Source organism: Harmonia axyridis, chromosome 7 (assembly GCF_914767665.1).
Source record: "Harmonia axyridis chromosome 7, icHarAxyr1.1, whole genome shotgun sequence".
NCBI classification, from domain to species: domain Eukaryota; kingdom Metazoa; phylum Arthropoda; class Insecta; order Coleoptera; family Coccinellidae; genus Harmonia; species Harmonia axyridis.
Window position 1 is genome coordinate 30,094,580 of NC_059507.1, and position 17,872 is coordinate 30,112,451.

The 17,872-nt window shown below is 35.0% G+C and overlaps 3 protein-coding genes across 6 annotated transcripts in view; 1 reads left to right on the forward strand and 2 right to left on the reverse strand.

The window, feature by feature from the left end:
- The window catches only part of LOC123684854 (myosin-G heavy chain-like), a 74,894-nt gene extending 58,301 nt beyond the window's left edge, over nt 1-16,593 (reverse strand). The window contains exons 1-3 of one of the 3 annotated variants that reach the window (XM_045624327.1): nt 16,510-16,593; nt 15,671-15,916; nt 4,248-5,497 (exon numbers count right to left, since the gene is read on the reverse strand). In XM_045624327.1, coding sequence (XP_045480283.1) covers nt 4,248-5,485 — 1,238 coding nt within the window. In that variant the 5' untranslated portion in view covers nt 5,486-5,497; nt 15,671-15,916; nt 16,510-16,593. Of the gene's footprint in view, nt 1-4,247; nt 5,902-15,670; nt 15,917-16,509 lie in introns of those variants that run through there. The other 2 variants (XM_045624328.1, XM_045624329.1) reach the window with 2 other exon arrangements.
- LOC123684855 (delta(1)-pyrroline-2-carboxylate/Delta(1)-piperideine-2-carboxylate reductase-like) lies at nt 12,940-14,362 on the reverse strand. The gene has a single exon (XM_045624330.1). It carries the CDS (start codon nt 14,290-14,292, stop codon nt 13,015-13,017), a length of 1,278 nt encoding a protein of 425 aa, XP_045480286.1. The 5' UTR covers nt 14,293-14,362; the 3' UTR covers nt 12,940-13,014.
- On the forward strand, nt 16,593-17,776 carry LOC123684856 (protein dpy-30 homolog). Of its 2 annotated transcripts, none has more exons than XM_045624331.1 (3): nt 16,593-16,908; nt 17,266-17,369; nt 17,427-17,776. In XM_045624331.1, exons 1-3 carry the CDS (start codon nt 16,692-16,694, stop codon nt 17,691-17,693), a joined length of 588 nt encoding a protein of 195 aa, XP_045480287.1. In that variant the 5' UTR covers nt 16,593-16,691; the 3' UTR covers nt 17,694-17,776. The 2 variants fall into 2 exon arrangements, with proteins under 2 accessions (XP_045480287.1, XP_045480288.1); XM_045624332.1 differs by lacking the exon at nt 16,593-16,908 and adding an exon at nt 17,190-17,210.
- Nucleotides 17,777-17,872: the final 96 nt, after the last annotated feature.

The window sequence follows — 17,872 nt, forward strand, 5'->3', positions numbered from 1 at the left end:
ATTATCCTCGGAATTATCGATCTTGCTATACATTTTGTCCATACTATGTAGTGGTTTTTTATTGAATTGTTATTCCAAGTGCCCTCAAAAATAATTAATTGAATTGTTCACCATGGAAAATCAGAGAGGGATTTACATACATATACTGTTTTGAACTTCCCATTTTCAAAAATTAATTTCAGGAATTCTATTCGAACTTTCTCAGGTTTTTGAGTTGTATGAATTCTGGAAAGTTTCAATTTTGCCTTTCAATATGTATTTGTCATTATATATCGCTACCGAAAATGGAAGGAGGACATTACTTATCCAAATATGTCCATTTTTGATGAAATGGATCTTTTTGATATGAAATCGTTCTTTTCCAGTTAAATTCAATACTTTATTAGTTTATCGTCCTCAAATATTTTTGGAATTCCTGACCAAATCTCTGAAAAATTTTCTAAGCGCTTGTTCCATGGTAATAATCGTTTTTCCCAACTTTATTCATAAAAGTAAGAATAAAGACCGAACATATCTAAAACAACTTTATATTCTGGTCACACAAAATATAACCTGGGAGTTTTCGGCAAAGGAATTAGAATCATTTTTCTGTATATTTTAAAGGATTATTACCAGAAGAAATAAACGAAACTCGGAACAAAATATTACGAATGTTATAATAAACCAGTTGCTCTTCATCGATATACATAACTGAGCAGAAATCAAGCAATTTTTAACGAACTAACACCTATTCGGTTTAATTAACTTGAGAAAGTTAATTAATTAAAGGACGGAAGAATAACATAACGAAATCCAATTACTCTGAATTATGTATATAGCATTCAAAAATTTAGTGGTTTTCATATAATTTGAAGTTTTCGAACAACCTAAGTTAATTGAATATAATTGACGAATTCGATTTTGTTGTTCAAACTGATTAGGATATAGCTTCCATCCTGCTTCCACAATAACAAATTCACAAATATGAAACTGCTCAAGTTTATAGGCAAATCAGAGAATTGTTTCCTATTAACATAACAGCCTTTTTCAAGCAGAATATCGAAGAAACAAGTAACAATAGATCCAACTAGGTAACTAGGATGAAATTCAATTTGTATATAAAATAATTACTCGAATGTTTGTGCTAAATTTCAGAAAGGTCATATCAACAGAAGCTCTGATCTAGATGAACTAACTGAAAACAATGACCTCATAGTAAATCACATACCATATACAGGGTGAGTCAATAGTGCTCGGTTGGTCGATAACTCTTGGAAATTTTGGGCTAGTATAGAAGGATTCTAATTTTGACGGCATCGACTGTATTCAACGCATAAGCTCATTTTTGACTTGACAGACTGATCCGAAAGTGCTGAAACACGATACCACCATGGCTTTTAAATGAGACTTCCAATTTTCATATCTTACTCATAATCTCCATGAAATTCTGATTTCGAAATGCCTCAATTGTCATAATTTATCTGTTGTGCTTTTTGAGGTAGGCCACTCTTGTCGAAAAATTTAAATTGAGGATTTATCTTAAAATCGTTTTTTTTTATTGAATCCCTGAAAAGTTTTGAAGTCTGCTGCAAATTTATGGATCACTCTACAGGTGGTCCGAAAGGCTGCAGTTTTTGAAAAGTGACCTTTAAAAAACGTCTTCTGTGTTTCTGTTTGTTCGCGTGGTCTCTATTTCATTTTTTCATAATGAATGTTTACAAATATTTTGATGGTTTCTTTGAGCTGACTTATATTTAATTGATATTATTAGCAGAGCCGGCTTTAGGGGTGAAACAGTGAAGCGATTGATTCAGGCACCTCTATTTGAGGGGAGACAATTCGGCCCAGTTTGCTGGCCGCCTTTTCATATTTCATCCTTAATTTTCAAACACATCATAAAGTTGTTCCGCTCCTCTGCGTTTGTCAACATTCCCTGCAATGAAAATCTCCAAACCGCCTTTACTAAGCCGCTTGTACAATAAATAACTCATGACAGCCCAAGCAATATAAACAGAATTCCCTATTACCCTCATTGAAAGAGGGATTAAATCATCATGTATTCCACAAAGACGAAAAACAACACTACCTTCGCTTTCGAATTGTTTGGAAGACGATGTTTACACATTCAGCATATGAAAAATGCCTACGATTTTGCATTCGAAACTAGTAACTGTTAAATGTCAAATGTTTTCAGCGGAACACATGTAATCCCAATTAGTTTTTGAAGCAATATTGAAACTTTACATGCCCTAACGCCTTTTGTATCTTGTGTTGTGATAGGTAATCAATCTTCGATCGAACGCAGTGACATGTGGATGTGAAAATCAGATACATTACTTACGCATTATTCATTATTCATTGGCGTCGAAGGAATTCAGGAATAAATTAAGATACCTACAACGATAAAAACATAAGGTACTACAGACATAGATACATTTTGTTTTGATTTGACTTTTCTGCAATAGCAGGCACTTGAAGTAATATTATTATGAATTTATTGTCTATTGTCTTGTTTATTGAAATGTCGGAAGAAAGAACTAGGTGGAAACGGCTTTAGAAAGAAACGAATGGCGAAAACGTAAGGGCGGCGAAAAATTCTTTTCTTCAGGCGCCAAAACAACTTGCGCCGGCCCTGATTGTTAGTAGATATTAAGAAGAGTTGAATAATCTTATTTCTTTGAAACTGTATACGTGAAAAGTAAATGCGTAGCAGTTTGAAAACCATTCAGTTTGGGCACAACATCTCTCAATAAAAGAATGAAGACACTCATTTTTGCCTCGGACAGGCAAAATAAAAATCAGAGCATGCTATTTGGACATATTGGCATATTTGTAGGTCATTTTTATAGGTAATTTTTTTAAAATTGCAGTGTCTTTCGGACCAGAGTGATCTGTAAATTTGCAGAAGACTTGAAAACCTTTCGGGATTCAAATAAAAAAACCTACAATTATCTCGCGCAGTTTTCAAGATATGGTATCTAATTCAAACCATTATATCATTACATCAAAAAGAAACACAGATAAAGAAAGACAAGTGGGATATTTCGAACTCAGAATTACATGGACCATTTTCATTTAAAAATAAAAACAAAGTGGTGTCGTGTTTCACCACTATCGGAGCAGATTGTAGAGTCAAAAATACTTCAAGCTTATGAGCTGAGCACTGCCGATGTCGTCAAAATTTGAATCATTTCCCTAGCCCAAAATTTTCCAGAGTTATAAACCGATCGAGCACTATTGACTCACCCTGTATATTCAAATATGCAGTTGATTGGTATGCAATGGCGCTAAACTAAGCTCACACTAAACACTGCCAAAACAAGTGTGATGTGCTTCAGAACAAAACAGTCTACACAAATTATACCTGAAGAATTAAAAATTGCTGAAACAACTTTCAAACTCCAGGAAACTGCGAAATTTCTTGGAATAACCTTGGATGAACACCTTACTTGGGGAGAACACATAGAAAAAACCAACAGCAGCCTTAACTCAGTATGCTACACAATCAGGATATTATCCAAATACTTAAGCATGGAAATATTGAAAACTGTTTATTTTGCAAACTTCGAATCCAAAATGAGGTATGGTATAATCTTTTATGGAGCAAATAGAAACATGAAAAGCATCTTTATAACTCAGAAAAAAGTACTGAGAATCATCCTTGGACTCAGATATCGGGAGTCCTGTAGAGGTCTATTCAAAGAAAATAAAATTCTTACATCATATGCTGTGTACATTCAAGAATGCTCAAATTTTGTCTTTCGGAATAAACAACTGTTTGAAAATGAATTGAGCCAAAGTAAATATAAATCAAGAGATCCCCAGTACATATATCCCAAACATCACCTCACAATAACAGAGAAAAATTGCCACTACTCTTGTCTAAAAATTTTCAATAAATTACCAAATTATATCAGGAGAGAATCTGAAGTAAAAAATTTTAAGAAATCTTTATATAAATTATTGATGGAATTAGAACCCTATGATATGGAAGAATTTAATAATATGTGATTATTTTTTTTGTTTGACACTATTTTCTTTCTACTATTTGTAGTATTTAGAAATAAAGATCTGTTCTATTCTATTCTATTCTATACGCGCATGAAAGAACGAGCGCTCAAAAGCTCCCGGCGCCAAGTCATTCTCGAACCGTTGAGTAAGACTAGATTTGTTGACATAATATCCAGAGATTCGACCTTCGAAGGACGTATCATAACACCCGTGGTCGCCCGTGCTTAACACTATGTAAGTTGAGGAATTTTCCATACCTGTCATAATCTAATGTCGCTCCTTTCCCCATGTCAACAATGTTCAAGCGATAGTTACTCATGTCATCCTCGTTATCACATTGCTCACTTTTGACACAACCGTAAATGTCCAAGGAAGGTTTCCTCTGCCTCTTCATAATCTTCTCCTGCTCCATCCGCATGGATTCCAGTTCTTGGATCAAGAACTCTGCGTTCTTCTTATCATCGAACTTGACACTTTTCTTCTCCATCGTGGAGGAATTGCTTTTATCGGAGGATAGGTCGATTTTTTCCGCGGAACCCCTGATCTTAGTCAGCGAGTTCGCATTAGACTCTATTTTAGCGCTATCACCGCTCTCAATAATCAGCACAGTTGATCCATTCGCTTCAAAGCCGCAAGTTGACTCATACTTGTTGTCACAACCGTTTATCGTAATTGTTGTACTATCAGTAGATACCTTTGTCGTCGAGGTTGTTTGACACGAGTTGTTCGTCGTTTCTTCCCCGTTAGAAGCCTCCAAAACACTGGCGAACATCTCGTCTATCAGCTTGTTTACGTGGTTCTTGTCTTTTAGCATACCTTCCCATTTCTCGTCGAAACTATTGCGTCTTTTCGCATCGTCCACGGTGTTCCCCAAGGTCCCGGTCGGGGACGCCGATAGTTTTTCGACACTCCGGGATTTAGGCGTATTTTGGCTCGGAATCATACACGTGACAATTTGAGAGTTCACAGTGACGTTCGTCGTGGTTTGAATATCCGGTGAGATCTTTATTGTGTTTTCCTTCGGTGCATCGCAGGAGTTCAAGATATTCTTCGATGTTACGATAACGTCGTTTTCACTCGAAACCTTGTTGTTGTTGTTGTTGTTGGACGGCTGCTCACTGCTGTTATTCACGTAAGAATTATTAACTGTCACTTTCTTATTGTACGAGTCCTTACGCACAAGCACGTTATTATTGGAGCTTTTCATGTTGGAAGATTGGAAAATCAGGGTTCTCGAGTTCGATTTCAGTTCGTCGGAAATGGACCTATCGTAGGTCGCCGGTCTCTTCAGCATAAAATTCACAGTCGACTGGGACCTAGACAGGTCCGTTGGAGGCGGCGGTGGTGCAGATCTGACCGGAATCGTGTTGGTATCTTCCGGCATTCTCCTTCTTTTGGCCAGCGCTTCCGCAACGATGGTTTTCGAAGGTCTGGGAGGTACGGGAGGCGGAGGTTTGGTCATTTTGGCCACCGAACTGGAACGCATAGTGATCATCTTATTTGCACTCTGCAAATTAGAAAGGGGTTATCTTGTAGCACTTCAATTCATCGCGGGGACTTCTTAAAAACTATCACGGTTCGGAACATCGGACGGGAACTTAGTAGTATTGCCCCGCAACAACACACGTGCTTATCATAACAAACTATGGTCCTTCGAGTCGGATCACTGTCAATATCCACAGATAAAATCGGTGTTTTTTCCCTTTCAAAGGAGGCACTGATATTAAAACCTACGTTTAAGGTGTTGTAGAGAGCGTAAAGGTGAAATCCCACTAGCTGTCATTCGAAAACCGATTCAGCCTTTCGTTTTTCACGAGTTATCGCTCGAACGCGGTTAAACTCACGGAACGTTCGGTCTACGACTGGACGTTTGAAACGACAGCGTTGCGGACCGTACAGGAAATAATAACAGAGTGAGCTTGCACAGTAGATAGCGATTCCACAGGTGAGAGAGAGGGGATCCGCATGATGACGTAACGAAAGTGTCGTTGGAAATGGAATCGGATTTTCTTTGCGAGGGGGTGGTTAGTGGGTTTTAGGCTTTAGGTGAATATTTGATTCACGTCTTGTTTGCGTTCGTATGAAGTTAATTGAATGCAACTCACCCCTCGTTGAGACCAATAAGTAAAAAGGGAGGGTAATAAAAAATATCGGAGAGATGGACTGACGTGAAATAAGTACTTTTACGCGCTCGTTTTTCTGTTATTTCACATTAAAATTTCTGGATTATTTGGGAAAGCTACAGATAAAAAACATATCGGTCAAGCATCCATATACTGACCCCGACCAACGCTGCTTGGCTTTCAAGAACATGAATGAAAATATAACAATAATAAACCATTTGATTCGTTTAAGCAAAAAATTCCCTCTGAAATTTTCTTGGTTCATATTTTGAAATGTTTAGAATAAAAAAAACTTTTCTCATAAACTATTTGCATGATATTTGAACAAAAATTACTTGGTATACCGCATTGATCCTCGTAGCTCAAAATTTTTGAGGCAAAAAATCAAACGAACATTAGGTATTCAAAAAAAATTATTCAACAACACATAATAATAAAATAATAAAGTACATTTATTTCGTACTGTTATACCGGGTGATTTTTTCAAGTTGAAACATCCTACGGATAAAATATTCCGAATAAAAGATTGATGGTTTTCAAGGGAGGAGTCCACTTATGCCAAAACATCTTTCATTTAATTCCCTCGTGTGGAGGGCAAAGGAATCAACTTTAGAACGCTTTTTTTTAATGCAGATTCGTATTCTACAGCAAAAAAATACAAATTGTACGAAAAATTTTTCATAGATCGTCACAGATGATAAATAAAAATTACGACATTACTAAAAATGTTACGATACACGATTCAAAACGATTATATTCACTACAAAAATGGTGAAACTTTTGAAATTACAGTTCGCAAAACTATATCATTTTTGGGACGTTGTGAAGAACCTTCTCGACTGAGTGTGTACTGAGAATACTACTGCTGTATCCCGAAGTGTAAACAAAAAACACAGGTTTGTCGATTCCTCGTCGATCTTAGAAATTACTATGTTAGCCTATGATTAATGAAACGAAACAATCGCAATTTTGCAAGAAAAATTCCTACCCGTGTGATTTCTCGAAAAGGTGATCACAATTGGCCACCGTCAAGGGCCAGTGTTAGGAGTGAAACAGTAAAACGACCGCTTCAGGCGCTTCTATTTGAGGGGCGGCAATTCGGGCCAGTTTGCTGACCGCCTTTTCATATTCCATCCTCAATTATCGTTTGTCAACATTCCCTACAATGAAAACCTCCAAACCGCCTTTGCTAAGCCGCCAGTATAATAAATAACACATGGCAGCCCAACCAACATAAACAGAAATCCCTGTTACCCCCATTGAAAGTGGGATAAAATCATTATGTATTTCACAAAGACGAAAAACATTACTACCTTCGCTTTCGAATTATTTGAATGTTTACACATTCAACCTATGGAAAATTCCTACGATTTTGCATTTGAAACTAGTTACTGCTAATTACCAAACATTTGCAGCGGAACATATATTTGTAATCCCAATTAGTTTTTGAACAAAATCAATATTCTTCATTCACTAGAATTTTATTTTTCTTACGCACGATTGCAAGATTTTTTATAGAAATAGAAAGTTCTGTATCATCATCGGAGCACGTGCTTTTTTTTTGGAAGGTGAGGAGATGGTCATGAGGGAAGTCATGTTGTTATTGGTGCGTTTTCAGCAGGGGAGCCGAAAAATTCTTTACTTCAGGCGACAAAATTACTCGCGCCGGCCCTAACCGAGATATTGTGATTTAACACCTTTAGATTCTTATTCCAATACTCCACAATCGATTCAATACCTTGAAGAAGTTATCGAGGACATAAAGCCGCAAGTGTGCGAATTGGTCATAGAAAATTTCAGGATATGGTGCTGCAACCGTAGCCGTAGTCATTTGTTTGATATCGTTTTCCATCGTTAATCGTATACCTTCCTCTGAACAATGATTTAACATCCATTGATTTCTCTTGAAATATACTCGTTCTTACTAATATTAAAATGAAACCTCTTATTGAAAAACTCTTTATTTTGTATATAAGTATAAATAGGATACAAAATTTCAGCAAAACCTGGCTGATAGTTTCTAGGTTATTGAACTCTTCAAAAAAAAAATTCATCTTTGTATTCTAACAACTAAAAACTCGAAAAGGGATAGATATTTTTCAAAATTACTGACGAAGATATTAATGGTTATGTTATATTTCCGAAATCATTGAACGAATTTTGTCATCAACAAATCTAACCCACACTTTAGGACCCCAAGTCTACGCTGATATGTCAAATCACTATTTTTTTCAAGTTATCGTATTTACGCTGTATGTAATTAGTAGGCTATTTCAGATGAAAATTCAAGTCAAATTCATTCAATCAAAAAGATAACGCCTTGTTTCTTAGAACATTGGGGTCTACAAAAGATTCTTATATGATTAAATTTGACCTCCCGTTCCGTTTAGGACGCACCGCAAGCAAACTGCAATCTGCTTAGATAATGAAGGGTTCCTGCCTAGGTAGGTATCTGATAATTCTTGGATTTCAGCAGGTACGGAAATGAGAATGGACCAGCCCAACTCTGACAGAAAATAGCCGACGATACAAAAGTAATGTTTATGAATACACTCATAAAGTATATCGAGTGGAAGGGATTTATTACAGTTCTTAGCATTAAGCAGTCACTCTAAAGCCCTGTAAATATTGTATTTCAAAAACTAAATAAAAAAAGTGAAAAAATCTGGAAATTGTAAACCGTCAGTTCGGAACTGTTTTTTTTTAAATATGCTAAAGTAGAATAGTCGAATATAGGCTGAGCCATTTGGAATAATACCAATTTTTTTCTCATAGCTCCTTCTCTCCACAATATATTTAAGTTAAATTTGACGTAGATAATCCAATTTTAAAGTTTTCATCGAGTGATATGCTAATTTTGAATGCAAATCTACAGGGTGATATTTTTTCTGGAACAGTGCCCGCTTCATTCCTCCAGAATTTTTTTTTTGTGGACCACTTGTAGTTCAGAAAAATGTAAAATAAAACTTTGTTCCAGTACTATACTTTTTGGTTTCTTGTAGTTTTATCGATTTCCAGAAAAAAATTTCAAACAATTCTTTAATAATCCTCCGAGATATTATGAAGATACAGTTAATAAGCTGTGATAAATAAGTCAAATACGAATTTTGGTACGTACTTATTTACCCAATCTGTAGCGAAGATTAATATAGATTCAATGATAAACTGGCAAAATCGTCACAAAAAAGTAGGATTATAAGAAAACAAAGCGTTTGTGGGCCCATGTTTATAGGTCTTTTTCTTAAAACAATACAAGGGATCAACGTCTTCAACGAGTTGAAGACGGCTGTGGATAAACTATAACTCCATCGCGTGTTCTTCCTGAGGGGTACAATTTTTCCCAAACTCCAAAAAACGTCGAGGATCGATATTATCAATTAGCAAGATTAACCGGTTATCCAGATCAATTTCCTAGGCCAAATTACGGAAAATCGCGAAAACATTAAATTCTCATGCTCGAGTAAGCGCAATGGAGATATCAAGCTGTTCGTTATTTACACCAACCATCATTTTGCGTTAGTTTATGTGTGAAATGCACTTCCTAATAACATTCCGGAGAGGTGGAACTATCGGCATAAACAACTGCGGTAGATAATTAGCGGCGGAAATCGGCGTGTTTTTCCTGTTTGTAAAAGGGAAACATGATTCGAAATGAGCACGAACTGTGACTGGGCATAGCGAATGCGATAAAACGTTACATGATCATAAATTAAAATGGAATTTCGCATCACTATCGAACGTATCGATCTAAAGTTTATTAGGCGAGTAGCAATAAAAAATACGACTAGGGCAGAGATGGCAGAGTTATAAAATCGATTAAATAACGTGTAAAAATATTGGTAAGGTCAGTCGTTGCAATCAGGGCCGCCGCCAGGACCGGCATACCGGACCTTTGGCCAAAGCGCCAATTTGGAGAAGTCAATTATTTATTCATTCATTTAATCAGACGGCAAAGCCATTTACATTGATGAAAAATTTTAGCAATAACAAATGTTCATTAAAATATATAAGAACATAAATAAACACGCACATTAGTTTCACAATTTTCAAGCAATACACATTATCAAAAATGTTTTCATTAATTTTGGGGATTAGGCAAAATCTTATCTGAGATGCCAGTGGACTAGTAAGAACTTGGGATTCGAAGTGCTTCTTCAGGGTGAATATACAGGGTGTCCCGTAAAGACCACGTCAAACCGAGGGAGAATGTAGATCAAAGGATAACCCACCTGCTATGACAAAATTCCCATTATAAAAGTCTTACCGTTTTCGAGATATTTTTTTTTGAAAATAATGAATTTTTGCCCCTTTCAATAGTTTTGCCCTTACGGTTGGTACAATTTTACATCTTTCTGGTTAATTTTTTCTGTAAAATATTGCTGAAGAATGATTTTAACGTTTACATCAAAAACATCCTCCGAAAATTTCAAAGGGGGGCTACGAGAAATATTTTTATTGGAAATTTTGGTAGTGGATTATTTTGTTCATGAAGTTTAGCACATCGTAGTGGAAAAAAAATGTACCGAGCTACTGCTGCACATTACACCAATAAATTGTCTATTTTATAGTGATTTCAAAGAGGTATCACACAAGTCATTTGTTATTCAAAGAAAAAAGATATGGCTGTTTTTATCCAAATGGGTAACTTTCTGACAAAATCAAGTTTGTCAATTCTGTTGAGAAATCTTCGATGTTGCATTACTTAGTGAACAATGGCAATTATTTACGTGCGAAAATATTACAAGCATAATTATTCACCTCAACGAAATTCAATTTTGCCGGCAAATTTTGGAAAACATCATGCATATCCAGATTTTTTTAATAAGATCATTTGGAGCGACGAGTCTTCCTGTACCAAGGATGGGTACATGAAGACCTAAATCCTCTGGACTTTTAATATTGGGGCTGCCTAAAAGACAATTATTTTCAAAAAAAAAAAATATCTCGAAAACGGTAAGACTTTTATAATAGGAATTTTGTCATAGCAGGTGGGTTATCCTTTGATCTACATTCTCCCTCGGTTTGACGTGGTCTTTACGGGACACCCTGTAGATACTGAAAATATATCCGCCTGACATTTGTTAGCTAGGCGAAGAGTTCTAGATAATGGACTGTAGAAACTATTATTTGTTGGAGCAAAGTTAATGTGAAAAACGTCTCGAATTCTAAGGAGCGCTGGATTACAGTTGAGATTTATTCTATTCATCAAATAATTACAATCGATGAGGTTATTGACAATTTTGAAAATGAGCATAATGCTGAAGTTATCTCTTCTCAAATCTAAAGATAGTAGTGCGATTATGTCTTGATTATAATTTTCGGAAGACATTGACAGCCCAGAAATTTGCTCTGTACCCGTTCAATACTTTGTCCATGGAATATATAGTACGGCGCCCATACCACTGCTGAATACTCTATAATATTTCTTATATTTGAGCAGTAAACTGTTTTCAATGCATTCACATCATTGAAATGCTGCATTGATCTCTTAACGAAGCCCATCATTTTGAAAGCCTTATTGATGATGAATTGAATGTGAGGGATAAAAACTCATTTTTGAATCGAAATAGATTCCTAGGTCTTTAATTACATTTGTGCTCATAAGAGATTCCTGATTCAAATGATATTCAAACTTGCAGAGAGATTTGATTCTTCTCTTGATTTGAACTCCATGTGGTTTTCTAGGCATCAGTTCATCAATTAATCGAGATCTCGTTGTAAAAGCTCACAATCAACTGAATAACTTTAAAACGTCAGCAAACAGCAAGAACAAGATGAATGTGATCACCCTTCCAATATCGTTGGTAAATTCTTCTGAATATAATCTTTTGATTTTGTTTGCCACAGGCATAGATAACTATGAATTCAAGCTTGTTGCTGCATGTGTGTCGTTTAAGAATTCAGGCCTGTCAGTAATTCTTGCAACTCTTCACAAGTGTTCCATCAAGAAACTGAACATAATATAACCAAAGATAATAGAAGCTTTGTAATCACTATTGGGGGAAAAAAATTGCTCTCCGGTGCCGGTCTGAAAATTTCCGCTAAAAAATTGCATTCAGATCCTTCTGAACTTTTGTTTCGTGTCCGTCTGTCTGTCCTCAAATCCTTGTAACAGCCACAACTACAATTCATCTTTTTTAGCGCTCATTTCCCGATCAGACAACATCGTGTAGTCACGATATCTGTAATTTTCGAATTTTGAGGCCAGAAACGGTCTCAAAAAATGAAAATCGACTAACTGATGACGAATTCGTCCTCAAATTCAAGTATATCAGACACTAGAATGACGAATTTGAGGAAGATCATACAAAAAACCTCAAAGGAAAGAACCCTGCATCTAGATAAAATGGCATAGGCAGTAAGCATAAGAATGAATGAGAGCTTAAAAGATCTTGAAGCCAATTTAGTGCCTTTCTCAATTTTTTTTAATGTTTAAATGTGCTTGAATTATTAAATTATAATGTTCAATTAATATTTACATTGTGAAAATTGGTGGAAACCTTCATAAAACAAAACTAATTCTCCTAACTCCCATAACTCTGAGCTTCTAACAAGTTCCACAGAGGGCCTAGGAAAACATTTAAAATTATTGAAAGCGCAAGTTACAATTGCAAAACACTGTTTTTAATCAGGGCATTTCCATTCGAATTAAGAAGATTTTGAGTTTCCTCTTTATATCTATTTATACTCTAAAAAATCTTCAGATTGACAATAGAAGAACGATCACATTTCAATTTCGTCTTTACGAATGAATCAAGCAGCCAATAATGGACATATAGATCAACTTAATTATATGGTTGAGTTAAAGAAGCAAGAAAACAGCTTGTTCTACTTCCTCATTTTATTCATACATTTTAGGCTCTAATTATCGGATTTGAAACATCTTCACTCTTAATTGCCATCATCTGAGCATCCATTCAGAAGGATCTTCTTCTATATCGAATACCGAGTGCATAGATCCAGCCACACTTTCAAGGTCTTCAACAGCAACATCCACACTAATAGATTCCTCTTCCATAACCCTCTTTGCTCTTTCCTCCATCTCTAGTCGGACTGCCAATTCTTGCGAAGGCGTTAGCATAACTGCAGTAGGTTTAGGTATAACCTGTAGAGGTTTTACTTTCAACATTTTAGCAATCTTATTCACAGAATCGATCAAATACTTCGGATAGCGTAAGCCACCATTCTTTTCTACAAGCTTAAAAACATCCCTACTACCATCTCCAGACACTTTAACTGGTCTCATAGGGTCCAAGGGCTCCAAGTTCCTCAAATAAGTCAGAAAACTATTCGCTCTCATCTCGAACCCAGGAGCAAAATATTTTGGGTTGATCACGATGAAGCAATGACTGATGTTAGCTCTTTTGTTTAAAAATTCCGTTCTTACAATGCCTACTTCGCTGGAGTAATAAGACCCACCAAGTACGCCACAAAGTATATCAATCATCATAGATAGCCCTGTTCCTTTGTAGCTTGAACTACTCTCTTCGCTTCCTAGAGGCAAGAAGTTTTTGGTTTTTGCGGCTACATCAGAGTTAGTTTCAGCTAACCCTGCGGCGTTCAATGCCAAACCTACGGGCAAAAATTCTTCCTTGTAACCTTTAACCGTTACTGAATTAGGCGATATTGCACTGGTCGACATATCTAGGAGGAAATAATCCCCAAAAAGACCTGGAGCACCTACTGACAAAACATTGGTGCCAATGCATGCGTATTTTGCTCTATTCGGAACCATGTAAGGATGAGTGTTTGAACATGCCCAACCTATCAAACCTTCCTCCAAGGCCAACTTGGCGTAACGTGCAGCAGTACCGAATTGGTTTGAATGTTTCGCTACTATAATAGCTGTTCCAACAAGTTTGGCTTTCTGGATTGCCAGTTTCATACAAAATTTTGCTACAACAGGACCTAAGGCATTATTTCCATTCACCCAAGCAGTAGCAGGTGATTCTTTATCGATCTTTGGTGAAGCTTTGGTATCTATAAGACCTGAATATATGTCCATTATGCAGGTCTCTAAGGTGAATAAACCTTCGCAATTACGTCCCATAACGTCTGCTTCGACTATAGATGCCGCCATTATTTCGGATTGAATTTTGGGAACACTTAGCGCTAAAAAGCAATCTGTTACGAATTTTGTTAGATTAGGAATTGTTACCGTTTCAAATTCATCGTCCATTTTTTCAACAAAAATAATAAAAATAAAATAATGATCACCGTGAAGTTTAAAACAACGTTTGACGTTCGACTATAAAGAGGATAAAACAATATTTTTGTACAATCTTCTTCTTTTTTATGGCAGTAAATAGCGATTTTAGTATCCAACCATCCTAAATCATTAATGGCTTATTTTTATTCATTTCTTCAGATGAAAAACGTTTGATATTGATCCAGAAAAAACAAATTTCAACTCCCATCATACAAAAAGAGTTCCCATTACATAGAATATTTAAGATTTTTAACTCCAAACTTAAGGGTCAATCTAAGCCAAGTTTTGCTAGTACAAAGAGCTCTAGACAACTTGTTGGGTGGTTTAAGCACTTATAAATTCAACAATGTGTTAATTAATTAGTTAGTAGTCAGATTCATTGGCGTTACGATAGTTGACTCATGGGGGGTTAACCCCACTTTGAAAAAGCAAAATCTTTCAATTGTTCATATATTTCTTTTAGATTATATTTTTTTCATTTCTTTTAATCAATGAGGGTGGTTATGTCCCCAATAACACCCCTTCGTGTTATGCCTATGGTCAGAGCTGTCACAAAAAGGATCTTGGATAGTTTGGAGTATCTAAATGACTGTAACTAGCTCCTCCATTATATTATCTTGTAACTATTTTGTATCTTTGATACCTGTTAGTCGCATTAAAGCTCTAGATGAATCGATTATCAATTAATATTAACAAATGACAAGATGAGGATTAAATCTTCAGAAAATTAATTTGGAATCAAAGAAAATAATTAAAAATCAATTATCATTTATTTTATAGAAGGTACACAAATGAAAGAAAAATTTCAAACTACATGTAATAATTTGGAATTTCTATCGAACTAAATGAAAAACATCGAAAATCAAAATTGACCTTAAATGAATAACAAAGAAAAAATTTGATATGTCAGCCTCTTCAATTACCAGTAGTCAAGACAATAAAATCAAAATCAAAATTTCTTCTTCAGAATTCGAAGTCTCCCCTGTAAAACCACCCTGTGTCATCAAACAGGCTTTGAAACACGGTAACAGACACCTAATAAAAGAAATTTCAATTGTAATGAATGAAGAAACATTTAAAAATTGTTTTTTACTTGGCCAGTGTTAATTTAGTCTAATCTAATAAATCTGAATAAATCGAATAAGAAATCAGTAAAATAACCGTGGAAGTAAAAACCTCACCAGCACCACTTGTCTACTTCAAGTTGAAAATACTGTTTTGTTCTCACCTGAATAGCTTTGTAGTATAGGTTTGTAATAAACCATCAACTTTCTACTTTTTCTACTGGGCATAATCAATTTTTAAAACATTCGAAGATATTTATTGATTCTCACAAAAAGATACTTACTGTTGAATTATCTGTTATTGAATTTCCACTCTTGTCTGCACATAGGACACTGCTGATTAACAGGTTGAGACTGTAGCCATTTCACTATACAATGCATATGAAAGCAATGAGAGCATTCTCCCCAGACTAAAGGGCAGTCGTCACCAGGTTTCTTACAGTCAGGACAGCAACCATCAAAAGGCATACGACAAATTCCACAGTTCTCATCATTTGCAACCCATTTCCAGGTTGCTACTCCCTTCCAACCTAATAAAAATGAGAATGAGAAACAATTCAAACACAATCATATTCTTGAAAAATAAGAGTACATGAATAATTATATACTGATTTAGCTCAGTTACGATGCCCCTACTACTCTTTTGAAAAGTTTTATCTTGAAATAGCTATGGTGCTTAGTGTATCAACAGTAATACAACAAAAAATCAATAGTTTCTCTAGAAAATAACGAATTTAATTATTCATACTTAAAAGCAAAATACAATCTCATAAATAATGAATATCATATCTATTATTTAAGAGATGGTCAATATCCCGAATTAAAACCAATATAGTACGCGTAAACGTTGAATCAAAGGCATTAAATAGTAAAAACAGGAGTTTATGTGAAATTGAATTGAAAACAATAAAATTTATTGGGGGCATTGAGGTGAAACATGGGAATACTAAATCAATAATCCGTCTTGTAGCCATAAAAAATAGTAAAAATAACAAATCAAGACAGAAATAAACAGTTTATTTTATTTTATCAGCATCTTCAGTTGATAAAAGAAACTGAAATAAAATAAACGTTTATACAAAAAAAAATAAAACAATGAGGAAAAGTGAGTCATGCTTATTACCTATAATTCTACAGCATGCCTTATAATCTCAAAGTTTTTCAATCATTGTTGATACTACTCATTTTCAATTAAAATTGACTTACCTTTTATTTTAACCTTCATATTATTTCCATAGAAATTCTACCAAATTAGCAGTCAAATTAGACAGCAAGAAAATTTCAAATTTATTCAAACCTACTAATATGGGGTCAAAAGTGGAAATTAAAGAGAACAGATCTAAGCAGAGCTTGAAAGATGGTACTGAGGATTTGAAAAAATCGCCATCTGAAAATCTTTCAAAAGAAAAATCACTATCACAGACACAATTATCAAAACAAAGTATTTCAACTACTGATAAAAATGAAAATGATGCAAACGTACATCAAAAGGAGCCAGATTTAAAAACCAAGATATTGAGTGGTTAAGTATTTCAAAATACAAAATCTAAATTTTTGTTGGACAGTAATTATTCATATGACAATAATGCAGTAGGTATAACGTAACACCTTTGAAATTAATCTTCGTAGTTCGGACAACCCAATCCATACATAATATTGGATTGGAGGAGAACGAATTCTTTATTCGTTTTTTTTCGATTTTTAATTGATATCAATTTTCAAGGTGGATAATTAGGAGAGGTATGAAAATTTTCATTTGATCAGTCGAAAACAAATCCTCTGTTTCCGAAGTAGAACAAATATTATACTACTTCGAAAAGAGAGGTTAACTGGGTCTGCTTAAAATTTTCAAATTTATTACTTCTCAATATTGTTATAGGATCAATTCCTGAAAAAGAACATTGCACAGTTTTAACAGAGGAAGCAAGTGCCTCAGATATTTGCAACTTAGCTGGTCTTCCAGCTTACTGTAAAATTGTAAAAGTAAAGTATTGTATTTATCATGAAATTTTAAATATATTAACTATATACTTCTTGTAGGCAGCCATAAAAATGGAAAATCAAGATACCCAGCCCAGAAAAAGTCGTATCGACTTAGCATCTTTGCCCACAAGGCAATATTTGGACCAAACAGTAGTTCCAATCCTTATGAATGCTCTATCCCATTTGGCCAAAGAGAGGCCCCCTGAGCCCATTGCTGCCCTTGCCGCTTATTTACTGAAAAATAGATCTAATTTTGAACAAATTCCCTCTGAAACTAATTCACCACCTGCTGAACCAGAAACTGCTAAAAATAATGTTAACTAATATGCAATTAGGTATGAACTTTTATAATTTTCAAAAGATATTTTATAACATATATTGATGGAATATACTTTAGCTTGTCGGTACTTTCTTTTTTAATAAATTTATATTTTTTCAAGGAAGAACAATTAAAAACAAGCAATAGCTATACCTAATCCCGCAGAAACTTCAAATTATTAATT

Bases quoted from the DNA above. Each gene is read 5' to 3' on its own strand.
- LOC123684856 (XM_045624331.1), top strand. From the start codon at position 16,692: ATGGGGTCAAAAGTGGAAATTAAAGAGAACAGATCTAAGCAGAGCTTG. The intron at 16,909-17,265 runs GTTAAGTATTTC...ATATTGTTATAG, and splicing joins AAAAACCAAGATATTGAGTG to GATCAATTCCTGAAAAAGAA. The intron at 17,370-17,426 runs GTAAAGTATTGT...TACTTCTTGTAG, and splicing joins CTTACTGTAAAATTGTAAAA to GCAGCCATAAAAATGGAAAA.
- LOC123684855 (XM_045624330.1), bottom strand. From the start codon at position 14,292: ATGGACGATGAATTTGAAACGGTAACAATTCCTAATCTAACAAAATTC.